The 25,701-nt window shown below is 41.6% G+C and overlaps 1 protein-coding gene across 2 annotated transcripts in view; it reads right to left on the bottom strand.

Moving 5' to 3' along the window:
- LOC6729792 overlaps positions 1 to 25,701 on the bottom strand; it is a 29,005-nt gene that overhangs the window by 2,794 nt on the left and 510 nt on the right. For both annotated transcript variants that reach the window (XM_016177629.3, XM_016177628.3), the window contains exon 2: positions 23,676 to 24,269. In XM_016177629.3, the coding sequence (XP_016036480.2) occupies positions 23,676 to 23,943 (268 nt within the window). In that variant the 5' untranslated portion in view covers positions 23,944 to 24,269. The remainder of the gene's footprint in view (positions 1 to 23,675; positions 24,270 to 25,701) is intronic.

Genomic DNA, 25,701 nt, shown 5'->3' with positions numbered 1-25,701 from the left:
GCGTGCAGTTGATCAATGATAATTGGTTATTAAATGGATGATTGCCTTTAGTCCGCCTGTCGTCGTCGCCGACTTACAATTCCAATTCGATGGGCGTGCATCTTCTTCAGGTGATCATGTAAATGTTCTGGCATTGCAGACTGCTGTGATCTTGAAGCGATATAAATAATGATATCGACTAGTTGGGTCCGTGGATAGACTCCAATGATACAGCCCATATATGGCAAATCAATTTGTCCATTGCAATGAGTTGAGTTCAAGCAATTCCCGAGGAGATCAGATCGAAGATAGAGTAAGCAGATGGGCCAATTTGCCGCATAACGATCGTAAATCTCAATACAATCGATTTTTAGTCGCCGCCATTCAAAGTTCGGTCTTAAATTATGCCATGATTAAACAATCTCATCAAATTCGACTTTTATAATTCAGGACCAGCCCATCTTCGGCCACGCCCAAACTTAAATTTCTCCTCACCTGCTGCAAAATGATCGACTAAATAAGTGGTTGTAGGCATTCGAGCAGCCATAAAACCCCGATGATGACTACAACTATATTTACGTCCATCACCATGATCATGATCATCAGTTTCTGGTGTTTGGGAAAGGCAAAGAATTAACAGGCCGACAGGCATTGTTTAAACTTTCTTTGGATGAGTCAGAGAATCTGTGGACCAGCTCTCGGATTTTAGCTCTTAGCACATGATGTGCCAAGTATCTAGGCGTGTCAGCCATCGACTCGTAGCAGATATAGACACAGCACAAAAAAACATATAATCGACAAATTACTTTCACTCAAAACAAACAAGACAGACGCCAGCAGCCAGCTAGGGCCATAAAAAGCGAAATAAAATGTTTATCGGACAATCACCATCAAATGAAACACGCATAAAGTAAATTCATTAGATCACTTTATAACGCGTAGATCTAGATAATTGAGTACCCAGCAAGGGGAGTGGAGTGCAGGGTGGGTTCCCCGGCTCCATTGGGCCGCACAAAAGCCGCTCAAGGTCGTTCCAAATCAGAGGGTTCCCGCCGACAGAATGTGGAGCTGACAAAATATGGAGCTGTCGCTCGATTCGCTGATCGTCGATCGTAAATTGTAATTTGCTGCCAGCTTAGACAATGCCTGGTCACTGTCATGGATTTTAGACGCGGTACTGGGGCAACTCAAGGGTATGAGCTATTTGGATTGATCTAGACCGCATGGTAAACGAATTCTTCTATTAAAAACATTAGCATCTTTAGTTCTAAAACCAGAATTTGATTAAACAAACCCCATTTAAGCACGGCTTATTAAGTTGAATAGTAGCCACATTAGGTATCTGATAGTCGTCACACTCAAGCACTCAATACAGGCTCATATACTTTTTTTTTTTAGGGAAAAGGCGCGGCAGGCACTTGGCACTCTTGTCTGTCAATTAGGCATTTGACATTTGCATAAATGTTTATGCAAAAAGCGACAAACAGAACGCAGCGAAAATAAACAAACAATACCTCTATGCAATGGCCAGAGTAAATAAATATTACGAAAAACAAATGGCATACTCTATGAGACACTGCCACCCTTACCCCCCACCTTCCCCCCTCGCACATGCCAACATTTTGCTTTAGCAACCGAAATTAGCTTTTTGCCATCAGCAGTATTTCAATTTCTTTTATGCGAAGAAAGTATTTTGGGGCACACAAAAAAATGAGACCGAAAAAAACAGGGCCAACTGAGGCTGCGCATGCGCAAGCGGCGTTTATTAAAATAACGGCACTTAAGTACGCCCTAAGCAAACTGCACTCAGCTGCAGAGCCCAAAACATGCAACTCCAAAAAAAAATGAAAAAAGTGGCCAAAAAAATAAGGCAAAATAAATTGAGAATGGGCGGACCTGGGACAACGGGCAACAAAATCGACAGAACAAAGACCTTTAATCAGCATTTTTGTGGAAAATATGAGAGCAAAAAATGTTAAGCAAAAGAAGCGTTTGTGTTCTTCTATGGAAATTGGGTGTCAAATAAGCAAATTATAAAAAAAGAGATATAAACAAATTGCTAAGAATTCGTTGGAGTTTTGTGGCTTTGTTTATAAACATAGTTTTTGATTTAAATCAACTGCAATATCATAAAAAACACAACTGTGGACTTACTGTATTGAGTTGAGACTTGAGTTGCCTTGCCTTTGGTTTTATTGGCTTTGATTTGAGCATCATGACCCAGCTCTACACACCCAGAGTTTGGTTCATGAACTCCAAAAATTGATACTACTCATATTTATATACGAATTATGCCCAGTTGGATTCACTTCAGCAAGGAGCGCCGATCTGTCCCGCCCTTTCAACTCACTCCATTCGCCTCAATTGCGTTTTTAATTGCCAATACATTTCAAACACGTCAAATGACAATTTATTATGAATTATTGTTGTTTGCCTGCCTCAAAAAATTATAGGCTTGAAATCGTTTATTTTCTTTAGATTTTGTTCGCTGTTTTGTGATAAATTGCCAGCCAAAAATCCAACAAACAAAGCAAAAAAGGCTTTTTGCATTTGCTGGTTTCAAACATCCGTTCGATTTTTGTCATGATTGTCACGATTTACTTGCTGGACAAAAAGAAATAAAAACTTCGACTGGGATTCAGTCAGATGCTTTGACTCAGACTGGGTATTTTCAAATTCGATTTTTATTATTTCTTTATTTTGACTGCGGCTGTTCGAGCAGCAATTAACATTCAGCTGACCAAACAACAAAGTTTGTCCACTACTATTACGTGCTAAAAATGATTTATGTGTACTTATAGGAATATGCCATAAGAATAAGATTTCAAACAGCTAACAGATCTTAAATCCAAATCCATACAATCCATACCAAAGATTCTTCATCAGCTTCCATAGATCAAGAATCGGAAACCCAAAGATTTTGGCCCGGCTAATTGCACGCGACGTGAACACGACTTGAATTTATGGCCAAAGCTTTCGGCATGTGGCCAAATTAACACCTCAAAAGTCGGCAAGGTTTCCATTTCGATGACTGGTGACAGATATCGGGAAAACTGATTTTTTTGTCGCAATTTTCCAGGCTCTTTTTGGACTGGACAGGCCATTCCAGTTGGCTGCCAATTGGCAACGTGTTTCAGGCCATAAAAATCAAATTTACAACTGCAGCTGTCGGACTGTGGCCGTAACCATATGGAAGTGGTAGTGGAAGTGCGGCTTAATTTACTGCCCAGCGATCAGCTTTTGCCCACTTCGAGTTCGTTTGCTCTCTAATTGCCGGCGCAGCGCGAATAACTTGACATAAATGCATGTTGAGTTTAATTGTTTCATGTTGTCGCTAGTTCCTTGGGGTAACCAGGCCCACACACGCAGCGAAAAATCTTGAGGGGATTGGATATATGCAGAGATGAAGGGATGTGGAGGAACACTTGCACACTCACAGTCCAAGTAAGTTCGAAATTCTTATGGAGAAAATTGTCTAAGCAAATGTCACAAATTAAATTGGCTGGCACGTCACAAAAGGCGCAATCGGCCCACTGCCATTTGCATAATTTCCAGATACACAGATACACACACACACACACCAACTGCATTTGCATAAGAATAAGATACAGTACCGATAGGCAGACAAGTAAATAAATAAATTAGTAAATGCAAATGGGGTAATAATAAGCGACTTGACTTTGGCATTGGACTTGATTGAGGCAACTACATCGAAATTCAATCAGCTCAATCGGAATGGGGAGGAAATGGGGCGGTATACCGATCGCGAACAGTTACAATCTTTGTAGGAAATATTTTGCGTAACTAATCCTCCACTCAATCAAATCACAATAACAATTACATTACTGTTTTAAGTTTAGATAGCCATACATTTTGTAGGCTGTACTCATAAACAAGCTCTAAAGTTTTTACATCCAATTTATTTATTTATAACCCATAAAAACAAACTAGTATCCAAGTATGTTACAACCGGATGCAAATAGTACTAAACAGAGAATCAATCTTTGAAGCTTTCGATATTTCTGCATCATTAGTAAAATTGGCCCTAAGCGGCCTTAATTCAATTTATAGCCTTAGCCCTGGGATACTTTATTATGTATAATGGGCACTTTGTTCATTAGAGACGATCATTAAAGCACCTTTTGAAGCCATTTAGTCTTCTTAAGTGATTATGATAAACAAGAAATGGCTGAGTAATGTGCAGAAAGTACACTGATCTTCAAGGTATTTCATTCAAAGGGGTTTTGTGGAAAGTAAAACTTGCTCTGGGCCAAATCAAGTTCCATTGGATAGCCGCATTAATTTCTTTGTCAGCTGCATCACTCTAGCGTACGTTTCCCCATTCCTCAGCCCATCTGACCATACGTATATAAATCTAATTTTGCAATATGTCAAGTAATCTGATAGCCACGCACACTCACAAATCGTAAGCCACAGCCAAAGCAGCCAGTTAGCCAGTTAGCCCGTCTAAGCCAATTAGCCGGCGAATGACTCCATGCTGATTAGCATGACGAAATGTCGTAGCATTTGGTAAGTGGAAAAAAGAAATATCAAATAAAACATGCCCCATGGGGTGGTGGGTGAATGGGGCAAGCAATGCCGAAACAGAAACCCAAACCGAAATCAGACAAAAGCCAAAAGTTCAAATGGTTCAAAGTGCCGGCCAGCTAGCTAGTCGGTCTACATCAAATAGAGCCATTGGATGGAGCCAGGATGCCGAAAGGAGGGGAAAGGGGAGTTGTGAAAACAAATACCTGCCTGCACAGCGAGTAGAAAAAAATGCGACAAAATCTGCTCAAAACTTAAACACACGCCACGCAAAAGTCTGCCAACTGGTTGCAGCCACTTTGCACCACACTGCACCACTCTGCACCACTGCACCACCGAGTGAACTTGCGCAATCCGTCGACGCATGCGCAGCCACCAACTTGCGTTTTTTCTTTTTTTGACTTTTTTTCCAAACGGTTGCAGTTTTTGGCCTGCAAATTGGCCAGCTAAACGCTGACTGCCTCTATGGCCGATAGTTTTATTTCTATCTTTATTCCGGTTTCAGTGTGTTTATCAATTAATTCGAATTTATTCAGAGGCGTTTAATGTTTTCCATGATATTTCTACTCGCAATCAAATCTAATGAAGTTGACAGCCCGTTGGCTGTTCGGTAGCTTCGCTGTTCACAGTTCACAGTTTTTGCGGGGAAAGTGGCCAATGATAATGTCAGCGAGTTGTTCAATTAGCCAAAAGAAAAAAATATATATTGCACACCGGCGAAATGAAAGCTGGCCGAATTCAAATATTAACCCAAAGGGGGCTATTTACATACTTGTGTGCGAAATATAATTAGTTATTTTGTATGGAAGCAGCACTTTGCTGATGAAGAAGTGCTGATATGAGTTTGATTTATACACCAGCCAAGGTTTGCCTTTGTTTGCGCTCACAAAACTTGGTTCAATCAATTATGATGGTTATCCTTTCTTCGCTGCGGCCATAGAAATTGTTTGACAAACGGTAGCTGGAGGTTTTCTTTCACCAAAAAATGAGTGTAACAACTTCGACAGCGACGGCTTCCGTATGTATCTTTTGGAAAAAAAAAAACAATGCGAATGAAAAAACCCTGGGCCGACAAGAGATCCATCCACAAATGAGCAGAGTCATCGAACAAGGGACTCCAGGGGGAGACCTCAAAATACGGAGTACAATACAAACAGCAGAAACATGTTGGCACGAAGTCCAAACTTATCCAAGGTAGCCCAGACATGTCGCCTGACTTTCTTTTTAAGGTCGGTAGCGGCTCATTAAAAAATGCTTTACGTTTCTGTTTCTTTCGTTTTTTGGGGGAACTCTGCCGCCTGCCTGACTGACAGGCGAAATAATTAAATTTCTGAGCAAATGATAAGCGCTACTTTGCAGTGTAACAAATGCGTAGAAAGCAACATTTACCACACGCGGTTTTTTCTTGTTTGTGTACTTTGTGAATTCCACTCATGCATAATCATCGCAGAGGGGGCGATTTGAATTTTCACGCCCGATAAGGTGTCAATAATGCGGCAGCCGACAGCTTCCACATGTCACACAAATCAAATCGAACAAAACCAGCCAAGACCAAGAGTACTTGACCGAATTCCGCACAGACAAGAAACCAACAGACAGATAAAAAGACAAATGAGCAGCTAAACAGCCAAAGAGCCAGACAAAATAAATAAAAATCGGTTAAAAAAAAGCACCACTATAAGAACCTGCAGCTTGCAACAGCAGCATAATTATGCTCAGTGGAACACAACATGGGAACTCAGAGCCCCTCCTCTTCGCAAAGAACTTGGCTTAATGGCAGTGCAAAGACTGCAGTCTGAAAATCAAACAAAGTCCAAAATGAACAAGATATTTAATTATGTTTTTTAAACTTAAAAAAAAGAAATGCCAAAGTTTAAGATGTAATATGTGAGCAACTCTGATACAGATACAAATGATACCTAAGCTAAAGTTTAATTTTAGTTTAATAAATCTTTAGCAGAGTGATAATTTATATGCCAAGTTAGTTGACTCCGACTTAAATTGTTGCCTAATTAAATTCCTCTAACATTCATTGATCCCAATTCGAGCTTGTAAAAAATCTAGTTCATAGTGCTCTTTAAAGCTTCACTTGAGAGAAGCCTCTCCAATTGATTCGATGGCTTTAAAACTATTTGAGGTCTTGCCCAAATGCACTCCAGAACCCAAAAAAGCCCATCATCCACTGAGATTTGTTTGTTCCGATTCCGAATTTGGTTGCATCAAGAGCTTTAGACAATTTCCCTCCCTCCCCCCATTAAACGCATTCCCATTGCAGGCCCGCATGAGCAGATGGAAAATAAATATTTTCACACATGGCAGCTCGGCACCAACAGAAAATATTTCGCTGTCATGGTTACAGCAAAGACACAAGATGTTCGTACTTACAAACAAATATATACATATATGTTGATCATAATCTGCCAGCGAACACGACGACGTCACAATGTCGCCACCATTTTGGGGGGAAAGAGGGCGGTCCGCGGTCCGCGGTCCAAGATCCGAGGATCGTGCTCCAATCGTGGAGAGAAATATGGCAAAAATCGTGCAAATAAAGGAAAATGAAGCAGGCGCACACTGCATACATACACACATATGTGAAAAGCTCGGAAAATGCTTCCTTGAAAGGTGTGCGCGAGTGTGTGTGCTCGAGTATGTTTGAACAATTAATACTGCCTTTTCGACTCCACTCACATACTCACATCTCGGGGAGTTGGGTACTCTTTTCCAGATGAAAACTCCTGGCCACAGAATGCGGGCAGCCCAGCCGAGCTGCATTGCCACTAAAAGATGCCAAGCAATGTCAGCTCGTATTTATGGCTTTCGGACAACAATCGGAGCATCTCATCGGCCATGTCCCAGATGATCATCGCCCTGGCTGGCCATCACGATTATGATGATGACCATTTTGGCTGCGAAGTTCTATTGGGAAAGTCGACGGCTTGCGCGCTCCGGCAATGCGGATTTCCACGGAAAGCCAATTTGATGACGCCAATAAAATGCGCTCACCGGCAATTGATTGTTGTCGACACGGCCACAGACATGCGCTTCTAATGGCTCGAGAGCCCGCTCGGATTCGGATTCGGATGGATGGATTGGAGCAGAGCGGACCAGGCCAAGCCGGATCGGGCCACCTCCAAGAAACCGCAGCTGCATTTAAAGCCACACAGCGACAATGCGGCAACAACAGCTGACAACTCCAGTGCCACTTGAGCCTTCAAAACTTGCAGCTTGAAGTGCATTTTGAGAAAAAGACAAAGAAAATGAGTTAAGGAATGCTGGCCGGAAAAAGGGGTGTATCGAACGGAAGATACCCCATGTTTTTTTAACAAACTACAATGACAAAGTAAAAAACAACATATGGGAAATAAAATATTTAAGTAGCAGGTTCTAGTTAACTAGACACAAGAACATGATGAAGAAATCATCATACCCCAGCACTCACTCAACTTTTTCCAGGGCATCACATCTCACAAAAATATGGACCACAAAGGCTTGAAAGCTCTTCAGAGCATTGAATATGAAAAATACTCGAGAGATGCATCAACATTTTCCATTCCATTTCGTTACCATTTGGCAGTTTGAGCTCAAGGTAATGTACGATTCGATTTTGTAATTATGAAAAATGAATCTAGGCCTGACCCGAACTCAATTTAATTCATATCTTCTCAAAAGCGAAACTTTCACCAGAAAATATATAAATATATATCGAAAAACAAGAGCGTATGAAAACTTTCCAACTTTGACTAATTAATGACTCCCTGAAAATGCGTAGCAAATTCGGGTGTCAGAATTTGTTTCAGCCGAGAAACATGTTGTACATGTTGTTGTCGCTGCTGTGACTGCAACATGTTTGAGTGCAGTAGGTCACTCAGTCAGCCACTTGGTGGCTTGGGCGTGTCTTGTCTATATTGTTAATGCCATTAAACCGTGGCCCGTAGACTGGAAATTTTGTTTAAATTGAAACGCCCACGCGACGCGAAAAGCCGCAGCAAAGCAACAGCAACACTTGTCAGCCAAGAAAGCGCAACGCGAATGTTTGAACACATGTCTATGCAAATGCAACCCACAGCCGTTGCACTTTGAACGCTGCTTTTAATTATCCAAAACAAAGCGAGGAAAGCGAGGAAATCGAGCTTATAAAGTGAACGGGGTGCCCAGCAACAAGTTCAAATGCACCATGGGCGAAGCAAATGTTGCACTTTTTGGTTAAACGCCCAACGACAGTGGAAACATTCGAATGGATACGGCAAATGTGTTCTGTTTAAATGAAATATTAAACATAAATATTTATGCATCTTCTAAAGTGATATTTAATTTTTAGATGTCTAGCTGCTGCGCTTCGTCACTAAGTAGACTGCTATCCACAGTGTTAAGTAGAGTCTTCAACAAACTTCATTAAAAACTATTCAAAATCGAAAGCCCTTTCCTAAAAATCAAACTTTTAAACGCATACATTTATATATTTTTTGAAAATAATATAAACTCAAGAAAAAGTGAAGTAAGATAGGACAATTTCCAATTTCCTTTGGGTGTGATCATCTTATCGTCACCTCAATTATTAACAATTTGAAGCCACAAGTCAAACACCATATCTATTAATAAAAACATAATTAAGCAATTGCATTATAGAGATTGGCCCCACTGTTTAACTAGAAGGTATTTCCGCTCCCCAACCCCCTGTTTCCCAGCCCACAACAATTGGCACATGCACAGTGGCAGCAGCCAAGCGGAAATGGCCGCAAATCGTGGCAATAATTGCGATCGCACGTCGACTGCAGTTCACCCAGAAACCAAAAATTACTTAATTCAATTTTCGTTGATTTTCTCTGTTATTAATTTGCTGGTTTCTCTATCTATATGTATGTATGTAACTGCGTTGGCGCCGCGACCGAGTTGAAAATAAAATGCAAGTTGCTTGAATCAACAAAAATTAGCAGAGGGCTGTGGCAGTGTTGGGAAACCCAAAGAGAAGGCGGGGGGCTTTATTTGTATTTTCCGGGGGAAATTGCTGCCGTCAAAATATTCCGTGGAGGTGGTTTTCGGAGTGCAGCGGACAAGCGCAAGTGTCATTCAATGACATTTTTATGACGGACATAATAATACATTTTCATAAAATGTAACATTTTCATTTTACCATGATTATGAAATTTCCGCCGGCAAATTTGCCAGCGATGTTTGCCAGGGAAAAGGCGAAAATCATCCTAAACAACTCGGAGCCGTTTAAAAAACCAAAATAAAAAACCGCATTTGGCCAAAAGAGCACAAATGCACTCGAGCCGCGACTTTGGCTTTTCGGTTTGGGCCAAACGCATTGACATGGCTGACACATGTTTCGGTTTTGGCTTTTCGCATGGGCAACTTCATTTGAATACGCTTTTGGCACTTGGCTAATGAATAATTATTCAGTCTTTTCTGCTTTTCAGCTTTTCCTTGTGGCTATAAGTGTGCATGCTATTATGGCGAGTAACTCCATGTGGAAAATGTTTATTTACCTGCAAGAGAGAGAGAAAGATAAACATTAGTTTTTATGAAGGAAGCAGCGGCTGAGGCACATATACTAGATTTGAAGACCAAAGGTCAGCGATGAAAAATTTCAAACAATTCTCGTTCGGCGACAATTTGCCATTGCTGACACCCACATCGAGTTATCTCTGGCTAATTGATTGAGTTCAACAAGTTGAAGAAATAATAAAAATCAATTTAAAAGCTTCATTTTTGGGGTCAAGCGCGCGCTGACTTTTGCGATGGCAAAATCGGCTGAAATAACCAACAGTATTGCGAAAAATATTGTTGAAAATTAAGTTTACAGTTTCGTTGCTGCTGTTGTTGTTGTTGTCATTAACACGCCAATTTAAAGCTATTCATTCACAAACTGTTTGTAGTTTTGATTTGGCAACTCATGCGGCGCCCCCCGATCGGTATTGAAACGTGCCCCAAAATGTTCAATCAAAAACGCATTACGTCAATTTCGGATTTTCATCGATTGTGTATAGAAATCGAAGCGTTCGTTTAAATTGCGCAATGAGCCGACAAACACTCGTAAACATTGCGTGACATAATAATTTTTAATTATATTTATTTTTTCCTGTCGCCGACTGTGCCAAGTGAACTTGAACTTGGGTTCAACTGGCACATCAAATCATGAAATCATGCGTGAATAAATTGTGTAAAAATGTTCATTATTAATCAATTAAACCTAGTTCACCAGCTACTAAAAATCGTATTCAGTATGGATCCCAGAGCATAACAGTAGAACATAATTTTAAAGCTTAGATTCTGGGAATCTTTGCGGGAAGTTTTATTAGTTTTCTCATTGTCATCATAGGTTTTAATGGCGATGATTCAACGTGTTTGCCTTGTTTTAAATGGCATTTAAATGAATGTATATCCCACTCAGAGATACTTTTTATTATTTAATTATTTTCCAGACACCTTTTCCACTGCTTTCCATCTCCCATACTTAAAATTCCACTTGTTACGTTGGGCATGTGTAAAAACTATTCAACATTCTCGAAATGGAAACTTCCAAAAGTCATAAAAATGAAGAAATACAACATAAGTTTACAGGTTCAATGCTCTCTCACGCTTCTGATTTCATGAGTATCTAAAGATCTGATGACAAATTAAAAGTTCTCGAAAACTATTTCGTCATTCAATATTGTATTAAAAAGCGTTTTAGTGTTTAGTTCCATTGACCTGTAGACTTTGTTACTTAGCTCAATGATGTGATTAAATATCAATAAAAGATAATGCTAAGAAGCATCTCTGTTATCAAAAGTGCAATTACACGGAAAGCTCTATAAATGGTTTTGCATTCAGGTCAATGCTAAGACTTGTAACAACAATAGATAAGCGGAGTGTAGTTAAGGTTCTTAAGATAATGTATGTAATAATAAAACAATCTTAAAAACCTCTCGATAAATGGTTGTAGTAGAGTATCTAATATTTCAAATTAAGTCTGTTTGGGTTAGTATCCATTTTTCTGACCCCCTTTCGCATGAGATACTCTGAAGTAGAAGTGAGTGATAAGCCGCCATGCATATTAGCAAACGCAAAGCTGTTGCCATTAGTCACGATTCAGCTGGTTATATAAGATCGTCTGAAACCCGTCCGGCCCCCAAAGTCATCGCTTTTGCAATCGCCAGGCGGGGTTCTACATACACATGTGTGTAATAGGCAGCTTGACTACCCAGTGAATGCTAAAACACCCAGATCGGCTAATTGCCAAGCAGAAACACTCCTCCCGCATATGATATCATCATATAATCAGCATTATTGCAAATCGCTGCCTTTGGCATTGCATTCTCTCAAGTGTGAAGCCAAGCGAAATTGATTTATTCAGGCTCTCAATGAGACTCTTAATGACTTTTGGTCGAAACAGAGGAATATATACATTCTAAATCAGAAGAGAAACCATTTTTTAAGTTTTTTTTTGTTTATGGCCAAAATATTACAAAACTGACCAAAATTTATGGAGGAAACGAAGATGATTCCGCCACCCGTCTGCCGTTCAAGGTCTTGCGGCAAGTGTTTAACATAAGTTTTCACATACCAGATATATGTATCTGTATCTTTACTTATCCAGCCAGATCCCGCCAGAGATTCCGCTAACTTCCGCCGAATACAGTTGGCGAAATTAAAACGTATACCCGCGTAAATAACCAAGTAGCGTAAATAACCAAACTAGTTTGGGATTAAGCAGCTTAAAGTGAAGCTCTGAGCTCTCAGGAACCAGATTTCAACGGATTGGCATAATCTGAGCTAATTCTGGACTGAATGTTCCCGGTCCAAGTCATTAACGCTATATTAATACATTCATTAATCAACGCAAAAGAATCCCGCTCTCGAGTGACAAAACGATTATGCAAATGAGTGCTGTTCCTATTTGGCAATATTTATGGATGTTTCCTTAAGAGGTCAATGATGCTGTTGTTCGCCCAATCTTCTCCAACCTTTTGCTGTTTTCCAAATTGGAATTATTTAAGCACTCTTTAATATTTTGTATAATAACAAAGTGGCTGTACCACTTTTTCCCCTTTCATCTGATGCACAATTTGCCTTGTGAACTTGCCTGGGAAAACGAACTGCTGGCCAAGATTGGCGTACTAGCCAGTACCAAGAGAGCGCAACAGCGCAACGTTTTTGGCCAACATTCCCAAACGATTTTCCATAGTGGCCAATTGCACGTTCTGCCGGCAGCAGAGACCTGTCTTCAAATTTATGCACATTTTTTTATTGGCATTTGTTTTAGTTGGTGGTTCATGAAAATTCCGTTTCTGATAATTAAACACATTTGGTGCGCCTTGCCGTTGCATTCTTGCTGCTGCTTTGTTTTCGCTTGCAGTAGTGTTTGTTATTTTTTTCATGTAGTTTCGGCCGACGTGCCGCAAACATTTCAAAACTTAATTGAATTAAATTGTTGATTGAGGCGATGAAAATGAATTTCCATTGGGGGCAGCACTCAAACAGTCAGTTAGACAGACAGACTGACTGACTGACTGGCGGTTTTCCAAGTGGATTTTCACGTTCTGATCTTGTTGGTTCAATGAGTTTGCGTTGTGTCAATCAGAGTTTTGTGGAAACAGAAGCGGAAATCGCCAAGTAAAGCCAGCGAACTGTAATAGCAGCGACTTGGCCAAAAGCACGTAGTTAAAACGTACCATAGAAGCCAAAGCCCAAATGGTGACTTCCGCTTGAGAAGATCGGGGAAGGAGGAAGCTGGCTTAAGCTCGTGGACGTGGAGTCAATTTCTGGCCGGACCGAGCCCTTAACTACCTGCTAAGCATTATCATTTAGTTAATATCTTCTCTTAGCCTCTTAGCTTCGACTTGGCCTGCGCCGCCGGCCCAAAGATTATTTCGCCTTTGCCCAACTTAGAAACAAATTCACGAAAAATCAAAAAAAAAAAGAATAACAACAGAAGACTTCTTCTTTGGCCAAGAGAACCAGTTTCTGTGGCCAAAACAAGTTTGGGTTCGTTATTTTCTTTTTTGTTGCCAAAAGTTGAGGCTATTAAAGCGATGCCGCCAACTTTGCAGCTGTCCGAAGCCATATGAAGTCATAAAGAAAACTTACCCAAAATCGAAAATTTCTATATAATGAAATTTTGTGGGCTTCTTAAAGGCGATTGGGGGGCATGACGGCACTTGCAAAATTAGTCGTCAGTTCTTGTTAAATTAATTTTCGCAAAAATGTTGCAGCCAGTTACTGTTGGTTGCATCTGCCACTGGCACTGCAACTGCAACTGCATGTGGCACATACAGAAGCGGTCAAGAAAGTAGCTCAAGAACACAGATGTATCTTAAATGCAAAAAGAAGGTAAAGATACAATTTGAGCAAGTGGTTACTGATGAAAACAAGCGACTGTTACTACTTACTACGGCTTACTACTGTGTGAGGTATAACAGCTATCCTGTGAGATATTTCTTTGACCGCCACTGTGGCTAGAAAGTGCTGACTCTTGAACCGAGCAAGTACCGCAAGCTGCAGCCGATCAGCAAAAGGCGATAAAACCCACGAAGACGGCGACTTGCGCCTCCTGCAGAACAATGCTCCATGCCTGTTATGCTGCAACTGGGAAGAGATGGCCCGGGATCAATGACACCATGATGAGCATCTGGGTGGATGCTGGGCCTCCTTTGGGCTGTGCAACTTCGGCCGCTGTCATTCTGCGGCACGGAAGAAAGTTTCCACAGTTCGTGAGTGACTAACAGCCAGACTGACTAACAGCCAGACTGACTAGCTGACTAACTGACAATGCGACCGACTTAGAACACAAACTGTTTGTGCCTTCAAGATGCCAGGAGTTGTCTTCTGGCTGCCAGTTTGCCGAGTCGTGACACCGAACAAATGTCAGCACTTGCGGGCGTGCGGCTTTGACTTTGAGCCAAACCCAAAGCCGAAAGCCAAGTTCCAACTACAGATACAGCTCCGACCGACCGACCGACTCAACCAATCAATTATCTTGGCCTAGCCGCGAAATTTGATATGGCTATGATGGGTTTGTGCCTTTCTGTACCGCTAATGTGCGTTCAGCCCCTCCGGCCGGCAATGACACACGAGGCTCAAAGACAGCCGCCTTTTAAGGCATAGATACGGTATGTAACTGTGAACACTGGACTACAAAAACAGAAAAGCCCCTGAAAGCCGCGACACTCAATTGATCCACACTTCCACGATGCACTAGCCTTGGTCGCCTTAGCATTAACCTCTGTCTTGGTCGCTCATTGATCGTTCGTTCGACGACACGCCCACAAACTGGTCGCACTAACCGCACATGGTCAAGAGTTCGAGATGCAAGATACAAGATATAGTCAAGTGTCACGGCGCCCGCTATATTTAGATCGAAACATTCAGATACGCGGGCGCAACAGTGCGCCTCGAAAATATTGAATTTCAATGCTCATTAGCTAAAGCTGTTATCAGCTTGTTAATGGTGATTTTTGAAAGACCAATTAACTAATTAACTGGGTTAATTGCAAGCTGTTGAATTTAAATTTCTAGGTTTTAGATCAAGAAACTCCTTATGATCTGCTGCATATGCTATCTTATCCGACAACTTTTGAAACGCACTGTGCAACACATATACGATTTCAATCGTTTGCTGACCATGGTGAAGCAATCGAATGTCAACGATCGCAAAGACAATAAAACGAGAAAGACAGCAAACAAGCCTACCAAACATGAGTGTACTGAAGTGGTTTTCCCATCCTTCCTTCCACTTTGTGAGATTGGGATTGGGAGCTTCTCGTTTTGTTAGAGTGGCGCACGAACGATCAATCACCGCACTATGGCCCAAAATCCGTTGTGGCCATGTCTCATTTTGAAGCACTTGGTCAAGTTGGATGTGGGCCTTGGTTATTGCAATTATTTAAAAGTAGAGAGCGCTGCGGATGAGGGTCCATTAGGCAGACAAGTCTTTGACCTGCGAATAATGTGTTTGTATCTTTGTTTTTTTTTTCTTGATTCACTTTTGGCAGGAACCGAGCGTTTATTATTAAGCGTAAATTTAGATCAAATCTCAGCGAGGTGTTGAGAGATTTATGATTGCCAAAGGCCCCTTCAGATCTGTGACAGATATGGCGGGAATGGGCCGATCTTGAGCGGGATCGAAAGAGTTCTGGCCAATGGAACATGAAATTCACATTCACTTCACCGATCGCCGGGCAAAACAATTTTAATGGTCGATCGAGCGTGTCGAACTGTTTGTTGACATGGACGGCCGGCTGGCTATCTCATGGATGCCCGTGTATCTTGTATCTACATCTATAGCTTTCATATTGGTTTCTTTTCATCTGTTCTCGCGCTCCTTCGCTGTCTATTTCTGTGGCTAATTAACTTGTAGCCCGAATGTGAACACATTTCTTTTCGGGTCTTAACACTTTTGTTTCTTGTTAAATAAATAGTGGGCGGGGTAATGGTAAAAATGGGGCGATGGCCGAGAGCGGCACGCTTAAAAATTCGTTTTCATGGGACATCAAACGTCAAATTGGCTGCGGTGAAAGTTCAGAATGATTTTATATTTGTGGAGGGTTCAGGGAACTCTTGCCATAAATTTGCCTTAATTATCAACCATTTACAGCGAACTCTTTCGGGAGTCTGGTTCATTAGCTAAAAGTTGTCGTGCATAAATTATGTGATATGCATATTTCAAAAATGATTATATTTGTGAAATAGACAGCTGGCGAAAAACAATGAAATCGATCATTTCGTATAGTCATGCCAGAAATGAGGTTCGTTCACCTGTCCCTCCGAAGACAGTCGATAATCGTATGCGAACAAAGAGCCAGAAAAGCGCCCGAGGGGCAGGCAGGGATACTACGGGCAGTTCTTGGAGTTGGGGGGCAGTACCAGAGACCGGGTACCGTTAGAAACGTGATAAGCCATTCGGCGACCAACGGTACATGTGGAAAAATGTGCATAAATTGTTTAAAATTATGACAAAACACAGCGAGAAGTGTGTAACAATGTACATATCAAGTGGATAAGTTCTTGATCCCCATCAATATCAATCGATGGCACTCGAAACCGAAATTCTTCGGATGCGATCCCAAGTCCGATAAGCCATTAGATAAAGCTGTGGAAAGTTTTCATTTGCATATCAACGATAGAACAGATCGATGGAAATATTTCGAAACCAACGAATTGAATGATGAAAATTCATTTCATAAATGCATAGCTTTAAGTGTTATTGCATTTAAATTGATGAGGTATGTGGAAAAACATGGGATGTCATAAAAAAAATGAAATCTCCATTAAAAACATAAAGCTGTGCGGCAAATAGATACATGCACGGATAAAATAGCAATCTTAAATATTACATCATTTAAATTGAGCACATTCATATAGCAAGAACCACCATTGGTTGTCATCAACTTTTGAGGAATGTTTATGAACAATGAAAATGCAGTGCACACACGCATACGTTAAATGTTACTACATTTTAATGAAGCGCATTGGTTACTTTTGTGTCAAGCATGTAAACGCGGCTATAAAATAACGATTTTATGACTCAGCCATGGGACACCCCCGACCTTCTCGGCGTGTAACTAAAAAGTCGTTTAAATAACTAATTTTAGTGCCGCCGCGAAGAGAGCGGCCAAAAGAAAATCCCAAAAATAATGCGAACAACATTTGTCGCCGATGATGAAATTTTTTTTTTCATTGGCGCCAAACGAAACCAAACGCAAAAGCTCAGAGCCATATTCAATTGAAAGAAAAGTTTTTAATAGCCACAAATATTTGGGTTATTTCTGAATGCGAGCGTTCGAAGGCATTTAAATGCTGATCAAAATATTGCCACCACTGCTACGCAGAGATTACCTTGTAAGCGGCTTAGAGAAGATCCCGCCACAACAGGCAGTGTGTTGCCACAGATCTGCTTGTCCACTTACCAACAAAGGCCTTATCGGCCGATAAGATATGGCCCTGCGCCACTCACGACGACCCGCAGTTGGGTGGCAAAGTGGGCGGGCCGCCGCCCCAAAGGGGTGGGGCCACATGCCATAAATTGGCATAAATTAGCCAGTCGTCGTCGAATTAGTCGAAGCAAGGTAAGCGAGCCCAGCAAACAGCAAACAGCAGCAATGCAAATCTTTGCTGCACCGGAAAAAAATATGGTATTCAAACCAATTTTATTATAAAATTAACAAAGAAAGTGACAATTCCAGAAGAAAGTAACATCATATTTGTAAGTATAAGCTGATTATGGATAGTTTGAATTTAAGAGGCTAACGAGATACTTAATATCAATGCAATAAATTTATGATCATTTTTTTTTAGTGTTGGCCAATTGCTGTCGCGCCTGTTGGCGAGATTTGCGTAACTGACTGAGTTAGTTACTAACTGACTGACTGACTGAGTGACTGACTGACTAACTGACTGACGGATGTGCCCCCAGCCCATTCGAATTTAATTTTATGCACTCGACTGTCTGCAATAATTGACTGTTTATTGGCAACAGGCCGTCGATGTCGGCGCTGCGCTTTTTGATCATTTATCGGATCAGTCGGTTTATAATTCGCACTGCCAGCCGATTCTGTCATATGGCGGCACTTCGATCCGAGATCCCTGAGGGTGTGTTGCCGTGACAAATTGCTCAGTGCGGAAGCAATTTCTGCTAAGCATTTCAGCTGCGAAATTGGTAATTTTTCTCCCTCTTGTATTTTTATAGCCAATAATTGTGGCTTTGACTTTGATTTCCGTGTGGGTGCCAGGCACAAAAAAAAAGCGGCTAAAAAGTGCAGAAGAAAAGCGGAGAGATGGCTGGCGCCTCGGGTGGAGGTCAAAGCGATGTTAAACGATTGGGAAATTGCTAAAATAAATGCAGAAAATATTTTAACGTTAAACGGGGATTTTTTGGAAGGGTGGGGCATGGTATTTTACCTTTAAAAATCGCAAAAAGTAGTTGTATAACCCATAAAGCTTATCATTAATATAATGATTAGGCTGGCATTCACTACTAAACATTTATTTCATTACTATTTATTTAAAGAGCAAGTTGAAATTTGTTTTGAATGCATCAGAATTGAATTAAATCGATGACAAATTCGAAAGATATTTCCTAGGTTGCTGAATTTAGTACCTCCGCTTTGAGAACCACCATAAAGCAATGTCACTGTTTGTGCATTTAACCATATCTTGAGGTTGTACCATTAATTTATGGATCTTCTTCAGCATGTGCATACAAAGGCCAAAAAAAGAAAGCCAAATTTCTAGGTCATTGTATAAGAAGCCGAAAAAGGAAAAGGCCAAAAACAAACAAACAAGCCAGCGAGCAGCAGACAAAAAGCGACGTCTTCGCTGGAACAAAAGTTATTTATGCAACTTGAATGTTGCGGTTGTTGCACGCCGAAGTTCAAATGTCAAGTGAAAGAAAGAGAGAGGGAGGGCGGCAGACAGGGATGGATGGAGTGAGCCAGAACATTAGTCAAAACTTGAAATAAAACATCTGTGCAACTGCTGGCTGGAGAGGCAGAGATTTCTATTTCAATTAGACAAACTGCTGCATGTGGGACGTCAGAACCGAACCATAATGAATACACAATAATGTTGTTAATTTTCAGTTTAGTTCGTTGCTTTTTTTTATTTCATTCGTTGCGGCTGCACATGCTCTGCATCTACAGATGCATCTGCATCTGCCCGCATCTGCAGCTGTATTCTCGTCAAGTTTTCAAATGAACTTCAACTGCTGTGCCGAGATTCAAATTTAATGACTTCGCTTTTCAATTTACGAGATGTTTATGGCAAACAGCCAGCCGGCTATCAGCGAGCCAAATAAACCAACAGAGACACAATCAAATTACACTCGAAAGCTGAATATTGAAACACCAAAAAAAAAAGATTGAATTTTGAGTTTTTGGAATCGAAAATGATTTCAAAAGTGAGTTCAAATTGGTGCCTCTTCAGAATATGATATAACTCTAACAACAAGATACATAGATAGCAGTAAACTAAAGATATATCTTGCTTCGCAATCTGAAAATATTTGAGAGCAGTGTGATTCATTATACCCAGAATATATCAATCCCAACTTTTTGTCTCCGTGTTAAATCTTATTAGCATTGAGGGCGACACGATAGCAAGAGATCGGCGCCGGATCGAAACGCCTACGTCACGAGTATATATCTCCTCCACTCACTGCCCTTTTTGCCGGAATTCTGTGGCGAAAGAGACGGACTGAAAGCGAGCGAAAGAGACGGACTGAAAGCGGGCGAAAGAGACGCGACTAGATCACAATTGATTTCTGAGATTTTGTTGCGTTTATGGCATATTTTTATGGCACTTTTGGGTTTCGTTTGAACCTCCGTTGTCTTCCACTCATTGGGTAACATTCACTTTTTGTTTGGCACTTTCTTTCTAATCGAAAGTTGCTGCTTAGCTGCGTGAATGTGTGGGAGGAGATTTTTGTTTTATTTTTCCCCATTTTAATGGGAGGGAAATGCGTTGGCCGCTGCCAAAAGTAAAAAACAAAAAAAAAGTTTCGGTTACTCTTCAAATTAAAAAGCAAAGGGGGGAGAAAAGCGCAGAAAGGAAAACATTTCGAGACACCTGTTTACGTAGTGCTGTCTTTTGTTTGCCAATGCAATTTCAGGGGGGACCCGGGTTAAATTCAACGTAGGTGGCTGGTTTATGGCCCCAAATTGTTGCACTTTGCTTCGGTTGTGTTGTTAGTTGGGTTGCCGTCTTGTCCCGTGGCCAAAACAGCAAACAATGCTGTCTGTAGATAAAAATCTACCAAATTTGCCTATATAGAAAGTCGGCGGCTGCACTGCACCGAAATGTTTTCCCCCTTTGGATAAACAAATCGAATAGAATATACTCCTCCAGCGCCTTGCACAATTTATCCATTAACCGTGTGCGCGTTTGTTCTCTTTTTGAATGTAAAATTAAAAACAAATAAATAGCAACAACAAACGACTGGTAAAACAAACAATGGGATAATCAAAAAAGAAAAAAAAACCAAAAAAAAAGAATGAACATTTCACAGAGGGAGGGAGGGTGCAACACAACAGGTTCGGGCCATAAAATGAAGAAGAAACCGTTTCATTTTCCCTGACTTTTCGCAAAAGGTGTAAACACGAGGCCTTTAAGGTGGGTGGGTAGTCCATGTGGAAGTGGACGTGAACGTGGTCGAGGACGTGGATGGAGGCTAGACACTTGCGCACACTAAACGATTCGGTTTTCAGGTGTTAAAAACTACCTGTACGATGCGGAGAGTCCGATTTCGGAGCATGAAATCGCTGGCCGTGCTGGAAAAATGCCATGAAATGGGCTTTCGTCAAATTAGCGTGGCAGCGTTAACCGACGGAGGGATGTGTGATTCAGAATGAGCCTAAAGGGAACGATGCTCGGGATGCTGAGCGCAAAATGCATCTAACAGATGTACCTTCTCTGTGGGATATTTCGCACTTTGCGCCTCACATTCTTCGTTTTTTTTTTTTTTTTTTGTTCAGCTAGAGTCGTTTGGGTCGTTTGCCCTGTCTGTGCTACCTGCTGACTTGATTTATATATATATGCTTACTGCAAAACTGCATTCGGTTTTTATCTGTATCTGCATTTGCATGACACACAACCTGGTCGGGGCCCTGTTATCTAACTCGAGGAGGAATGCCCGTTCCCTCTGACTTTGGCACTTGATCTACCATATATACCGCTCAAGATGAAGCTGAATGCAGAATACTGAATAGTGTAGAGACTCCACTACGGCTGAGGCCTCATAAATTCTCTCGTCGTTTAGTTTTTACGATTGTCGGCTGGCTTTGTTTGGCCGAGGCACACACAACTGGGGGCAAGATAATAGCAGTCGGAATGGAAGGCCTTGGCAAATGTATCTCACTACGGGCACGATTTCTTATCTGTTAAGCCACAGAAGATTATCAGTTTACTATATTAATAAACTATGAACTATAAACTAAATAAAGTGACGCAAAAGTCATCTTAAATATTACTATTATAAACAAGTTTATAATAAGCTAAAAGTACCAAATCCTTTCGGATTCTTCAGATTACCAATTGATCTTGAGAACTTCTGCTACTTGTGCTATAATTCTGACCTCGGCTGTAAGCACTAGCACACACAGCGCAACAAGAACTCACAGATACAGGCCGCTTGTATCTTTCGACGTTGGCCTATCTAAATACATGCTGAAGAGTTGAAGTGCCAGGGACCCCAAGCCAAAGAAACGGCAGCGACAACAGCCTCCTGCCAAGATCTCTGCGCCTGCGTACTGTACTCGGAAACTGGGGAACTTGGGAACTCAGCACTCGGAGCAAGACCAAAGCCAAAACCAAAGCCAAGACCAAGAAAAGACCCAGTCTACCAAAAACTGGTCCCTGGGCCAAAGTTTGCGTGCTTTGCTGAAATTTTTACGCTGCTGCCCGGCACCCGAAAACGAAAAACTCTCTTTCAGCTCAGAGAACATTCAGGTAGTCCGCCTTGGGCATTTCATATTTTTGGCCAATGTCCAGGAATTGCGATGAATGGAGAGGTCGAGGGATAGAAGAACACGGCATTAATGATGCATTAAAATATATTCACAAAGGCGTGCAACTATTTTAACGGTCTTTTGGGCTCCCATTCAGTTCTCGAGGAATTCAGGAAATGCCTGAAAATAGCGTATTATAAGGGAAATGGACTGTGAAGATTTAATGGGTTTCCAGCTAGGGAAATTCGATACTACTCCGGGCATTGTGGCCACCCACAGATCTCGACCATATCCAAATCTGATCTAAATCTGGCCAAGGGTCATGGAAAATCCCAACCAGCATATCGGCCCACGAAAATGTGTTGCCTTTAATTATGACACATTTAAGAAAGCCACAAATATACTACGTCCGTAAGTTCACCCAAGCCCCTAAATTGCTGTCGAGTCATAAGTCGAGTCGAGGGCCACAAAACTCCAAAAGAAAAGGCCGACGCAGAGAGATAGGGTTTGGAGAAAGGAGACGGACACGGAGACGAAGACAGTGAGTGTGACTTGACGAAAGTACTTTCATTTTCACGCTCATAAAATGGGACTACCATTAAACTTAAAAATGCCGTCGTAAAAACTTAAAAATCAGAAACGTAGCAGCCAAGAGCGGGCCAAGTTAAGCGGCTTAAATGACATTTAAATCAGTCGAAATACCGAACGGGGGAAAGGGGGTAAAGAAACAGAATTCGGTTGGCCAAAAAGCCAGGCGACACAGTATGGAAAGGTAAACACTCGAGACCGAAGATCCCTTTCACTGGACAGGGACAGGAAGTTCGCACTTTGGCAAAGATCGAAGAACCCCAAAATGAGCAATGGAAATTAAAACTATAAAGAAACCCCAACTGGGTCTCTACCATTGCAGCACACGTCTTCTTCAGTTTCTACCCGTGATTACGCTTTAATCTCGTTATAATGAGGCAGGAAAATTGCTTGGCGGATGTGCCGAGCGTGCCCGAAACGGGAACGGGAATGGGAATGGGATTGGATTGGGATTGCAATTGGGATGGGTACATGGGTATATGGAACCTGGAGCTGCGGTTGACATCCTGGTTGCCAGCTGGGCAGCACTCATCTCGCTCTCTTTCGCTCTCGAGTGCAGCTGAGATTGAATTACCAGGGAAAAAACCTGGGGAGGACCATCTCAAACCGGGACAGACACAATGCAAAAGGCAGAGACAAGCGGCAGACAGCAGATACACTTGTTCAAGTAATCTGCTCCCCACTCTTGTGTGCCCTCCTCCCCATTTCGGAAATATGATGCCGCCAAGGCGCAGGTCGCAAACAAACCGAAGACACGATCGGGGACACAAAAGGGTCCCAGGAAGAGTTGTGCGATAAGGTTAGATAAGCGCCGGCACATATGTATGTATATGAATGCTTGTATACCTGAAGCGGCGGCCAAGTGAACACTTGCTTCTTTCCGCGTTGGAGCACACACGCTTTATTCGGGGCTCTTTTTGGGTCTGATAAGGAGAGCATGAATGAAGTTTGTATTCGTATAATTCTGGGAAGAACTAAGATGTTGGCTCCACTAAAACCATTAGCAGGACAGATGGAAACATAGAGAAACTAAGTTGAAAACACCCATAAGTAAAAAGAACTTAAAAAGGAACAGTGTTTCTTATAGTATTAATCTTTTAAATAGATCTATCTTAAGTATAATTTAAAACCCACCTGAATTTTGCAGCATGCCGGGCAGCACCACCGACGACTCCGACTTGAAGCCCCCACTGAGGCCGCTGCTGCTGCTGGTGGGCTTCTCCTGACCCATGTCCAGGGTGGTGGAACCGTCCAGATCGACGAGGGTGTTGCCATTGAAGAGTCCCGCGTTGCGGTACTCCTTCGCGAAGGGCGTGGCAGCCTGTGCCGCCCCCACGACTAGCACTTGGACGAGCCAGAAGATGGCAGATGGGCCGCTTTGGGCCACTTCCACCGACCGCATTTCACTCGGGCACTCACTTCACATAGACGAAAGCCAGTCGATGGGAATTATATTTATTATTGTGACGAAGCGTGACACTTTCAATTAACACCGCTCAGCGGCTGCCGCCGAATGCGAAAAAAATGTGTTACTTTTGATCATTAAATTAGTTGGAGTCGGCCGACTTGGCTTTGATGGGGCACCGTAAATTCAATTTGCGCTCGACGTTTGCTCTCGTTTCGCACTTGTTACTCTTTTCCACCGCCAATTAGGCAAATGATGTGTGTCGGCAATTAGTGAAACGATCGTCCGTCCAAGTCACTAAAGTGTGTCAGACGTTTTTGGCACTGCAAAGATAAGGGAGCATAAACAGTGGGATTAGTACGGTGCGATTCAGAAGTTCGCATATGCGTGCCAATCTTTATCACTTTGGAGTGGCGGCAGTAGGAAAGGCTATAAAACTGATTTGGAATGGCTTGGCAAGTATTTTTAGCTTTTCCAATGGAGCAAGCGATTCCAATTTCCAAGCGAGTTTTTTTTTATCAAGTTCAAGGGAAATGCATATCGGAAAATATGTATACAGTAAAATAAAAATAAACACAAAATCTTAATAAATATAAAAGTATTCGAATCGCACAATGTTTGTAAACAAAATCTTAAGCAGATCCTAATATATTTGAATCCCAAACATTTCCTATCTCAAAGCAATCAGTGTCCGTTTGCTTAACACCCATGTGCATTCGTCACTAGTATGTTTACTACCACTTGCATTACTATTCTACACTCGCATTTCTAACGGTAACCGGCCAACACACATTGCCAACAGCTGTTAGTCGTTGTTGTTGCGCTGTTAATTGGTAAGTACGCGACATTTCTATCAATCAAACAATCCGCGTTCATTTCCATAACAATTTTCCCGTAATATGCTGCGCATGCGCAGGATAATGAAAACGAGCCCACGAGAAATCCCGCGGTGGGAATTAGGGAATCAAAAGAAATCCCACAATAAACCCCTCGCGAATGCCTCCGCCCACGCCTCTGCATGTGCGAGCGGGATGGCCAGAGGCAGGAAGTTGCTGTGTGCGAGCGAGAGCGCAGCATGCACCCTTAGCGCCGCTCATAAATGTCAATGGGAATGAAAAGGCTGATGTTATTGTTTTTTCCCCGTTGTTTTTGGATGGAAAACAGAATGAACAACATGTGGGTTTCGCTTTATTAAACATCGCCTGAAGGAGGAAATGCCGAAGAGGCTCTACACACGACAAAAAATATAGAAACATTCTAAAGATTCAAAACACAATGCTTAAATATTTTCAAATTTATTTTATGGTCTTTGCTAACTTTAGTTCTTTTTCAGCACAAATTTATGTATAAATTGAAAGTCACTGTTTGTAATTCATTAAATGTGAATGTTTGCAATTGTTTCAAATCGAGTTTGATCACTTTTTAAATCCATGTTCATGTCTGAATTTCAACCAGAAGGTATTTTTAAATTGAGCTCAAAAAAATAAAACGCACGAAAAATGTTCAAAAAATTTGCATATGTCAGTGTAACAAAAACCGAAATTGATGGATGGAAAAAAGTCGGCGACTGAAAATCACACACTCGCGGGCTTAAGCCAAATAAGCTCTAAACGAAACGAAACGAAACGAGTTTTAACAAAATATTTTTGCATTGCTCAAACGCAGCTCAGAGCCGTCAGAGAAACAAACACAAATGCACGCCGGGACCAAATAAAAGCCATTCAATTAATATCCGGACCGAAAACAACAAACAAA

Source organism: Drosophila simulans, chromosome 3R (genome assembly GCF_016746395.2).
Source record: "Drosophila simulans strain w501 chromosome 3R, Prin_Dsim_3.1, whole genome shotgun sequence".
Lineage (NCBI taxonomy): Eukaryota > Metazoa > Arthropoda > Insecta > Diptera > Drosophilidae > Drosophila > Drosophila simulans.
Note: the sequence above shows the minus strand (reverse complement) of the source record. Positions and strands in the feature narration are given on the sequence as shown.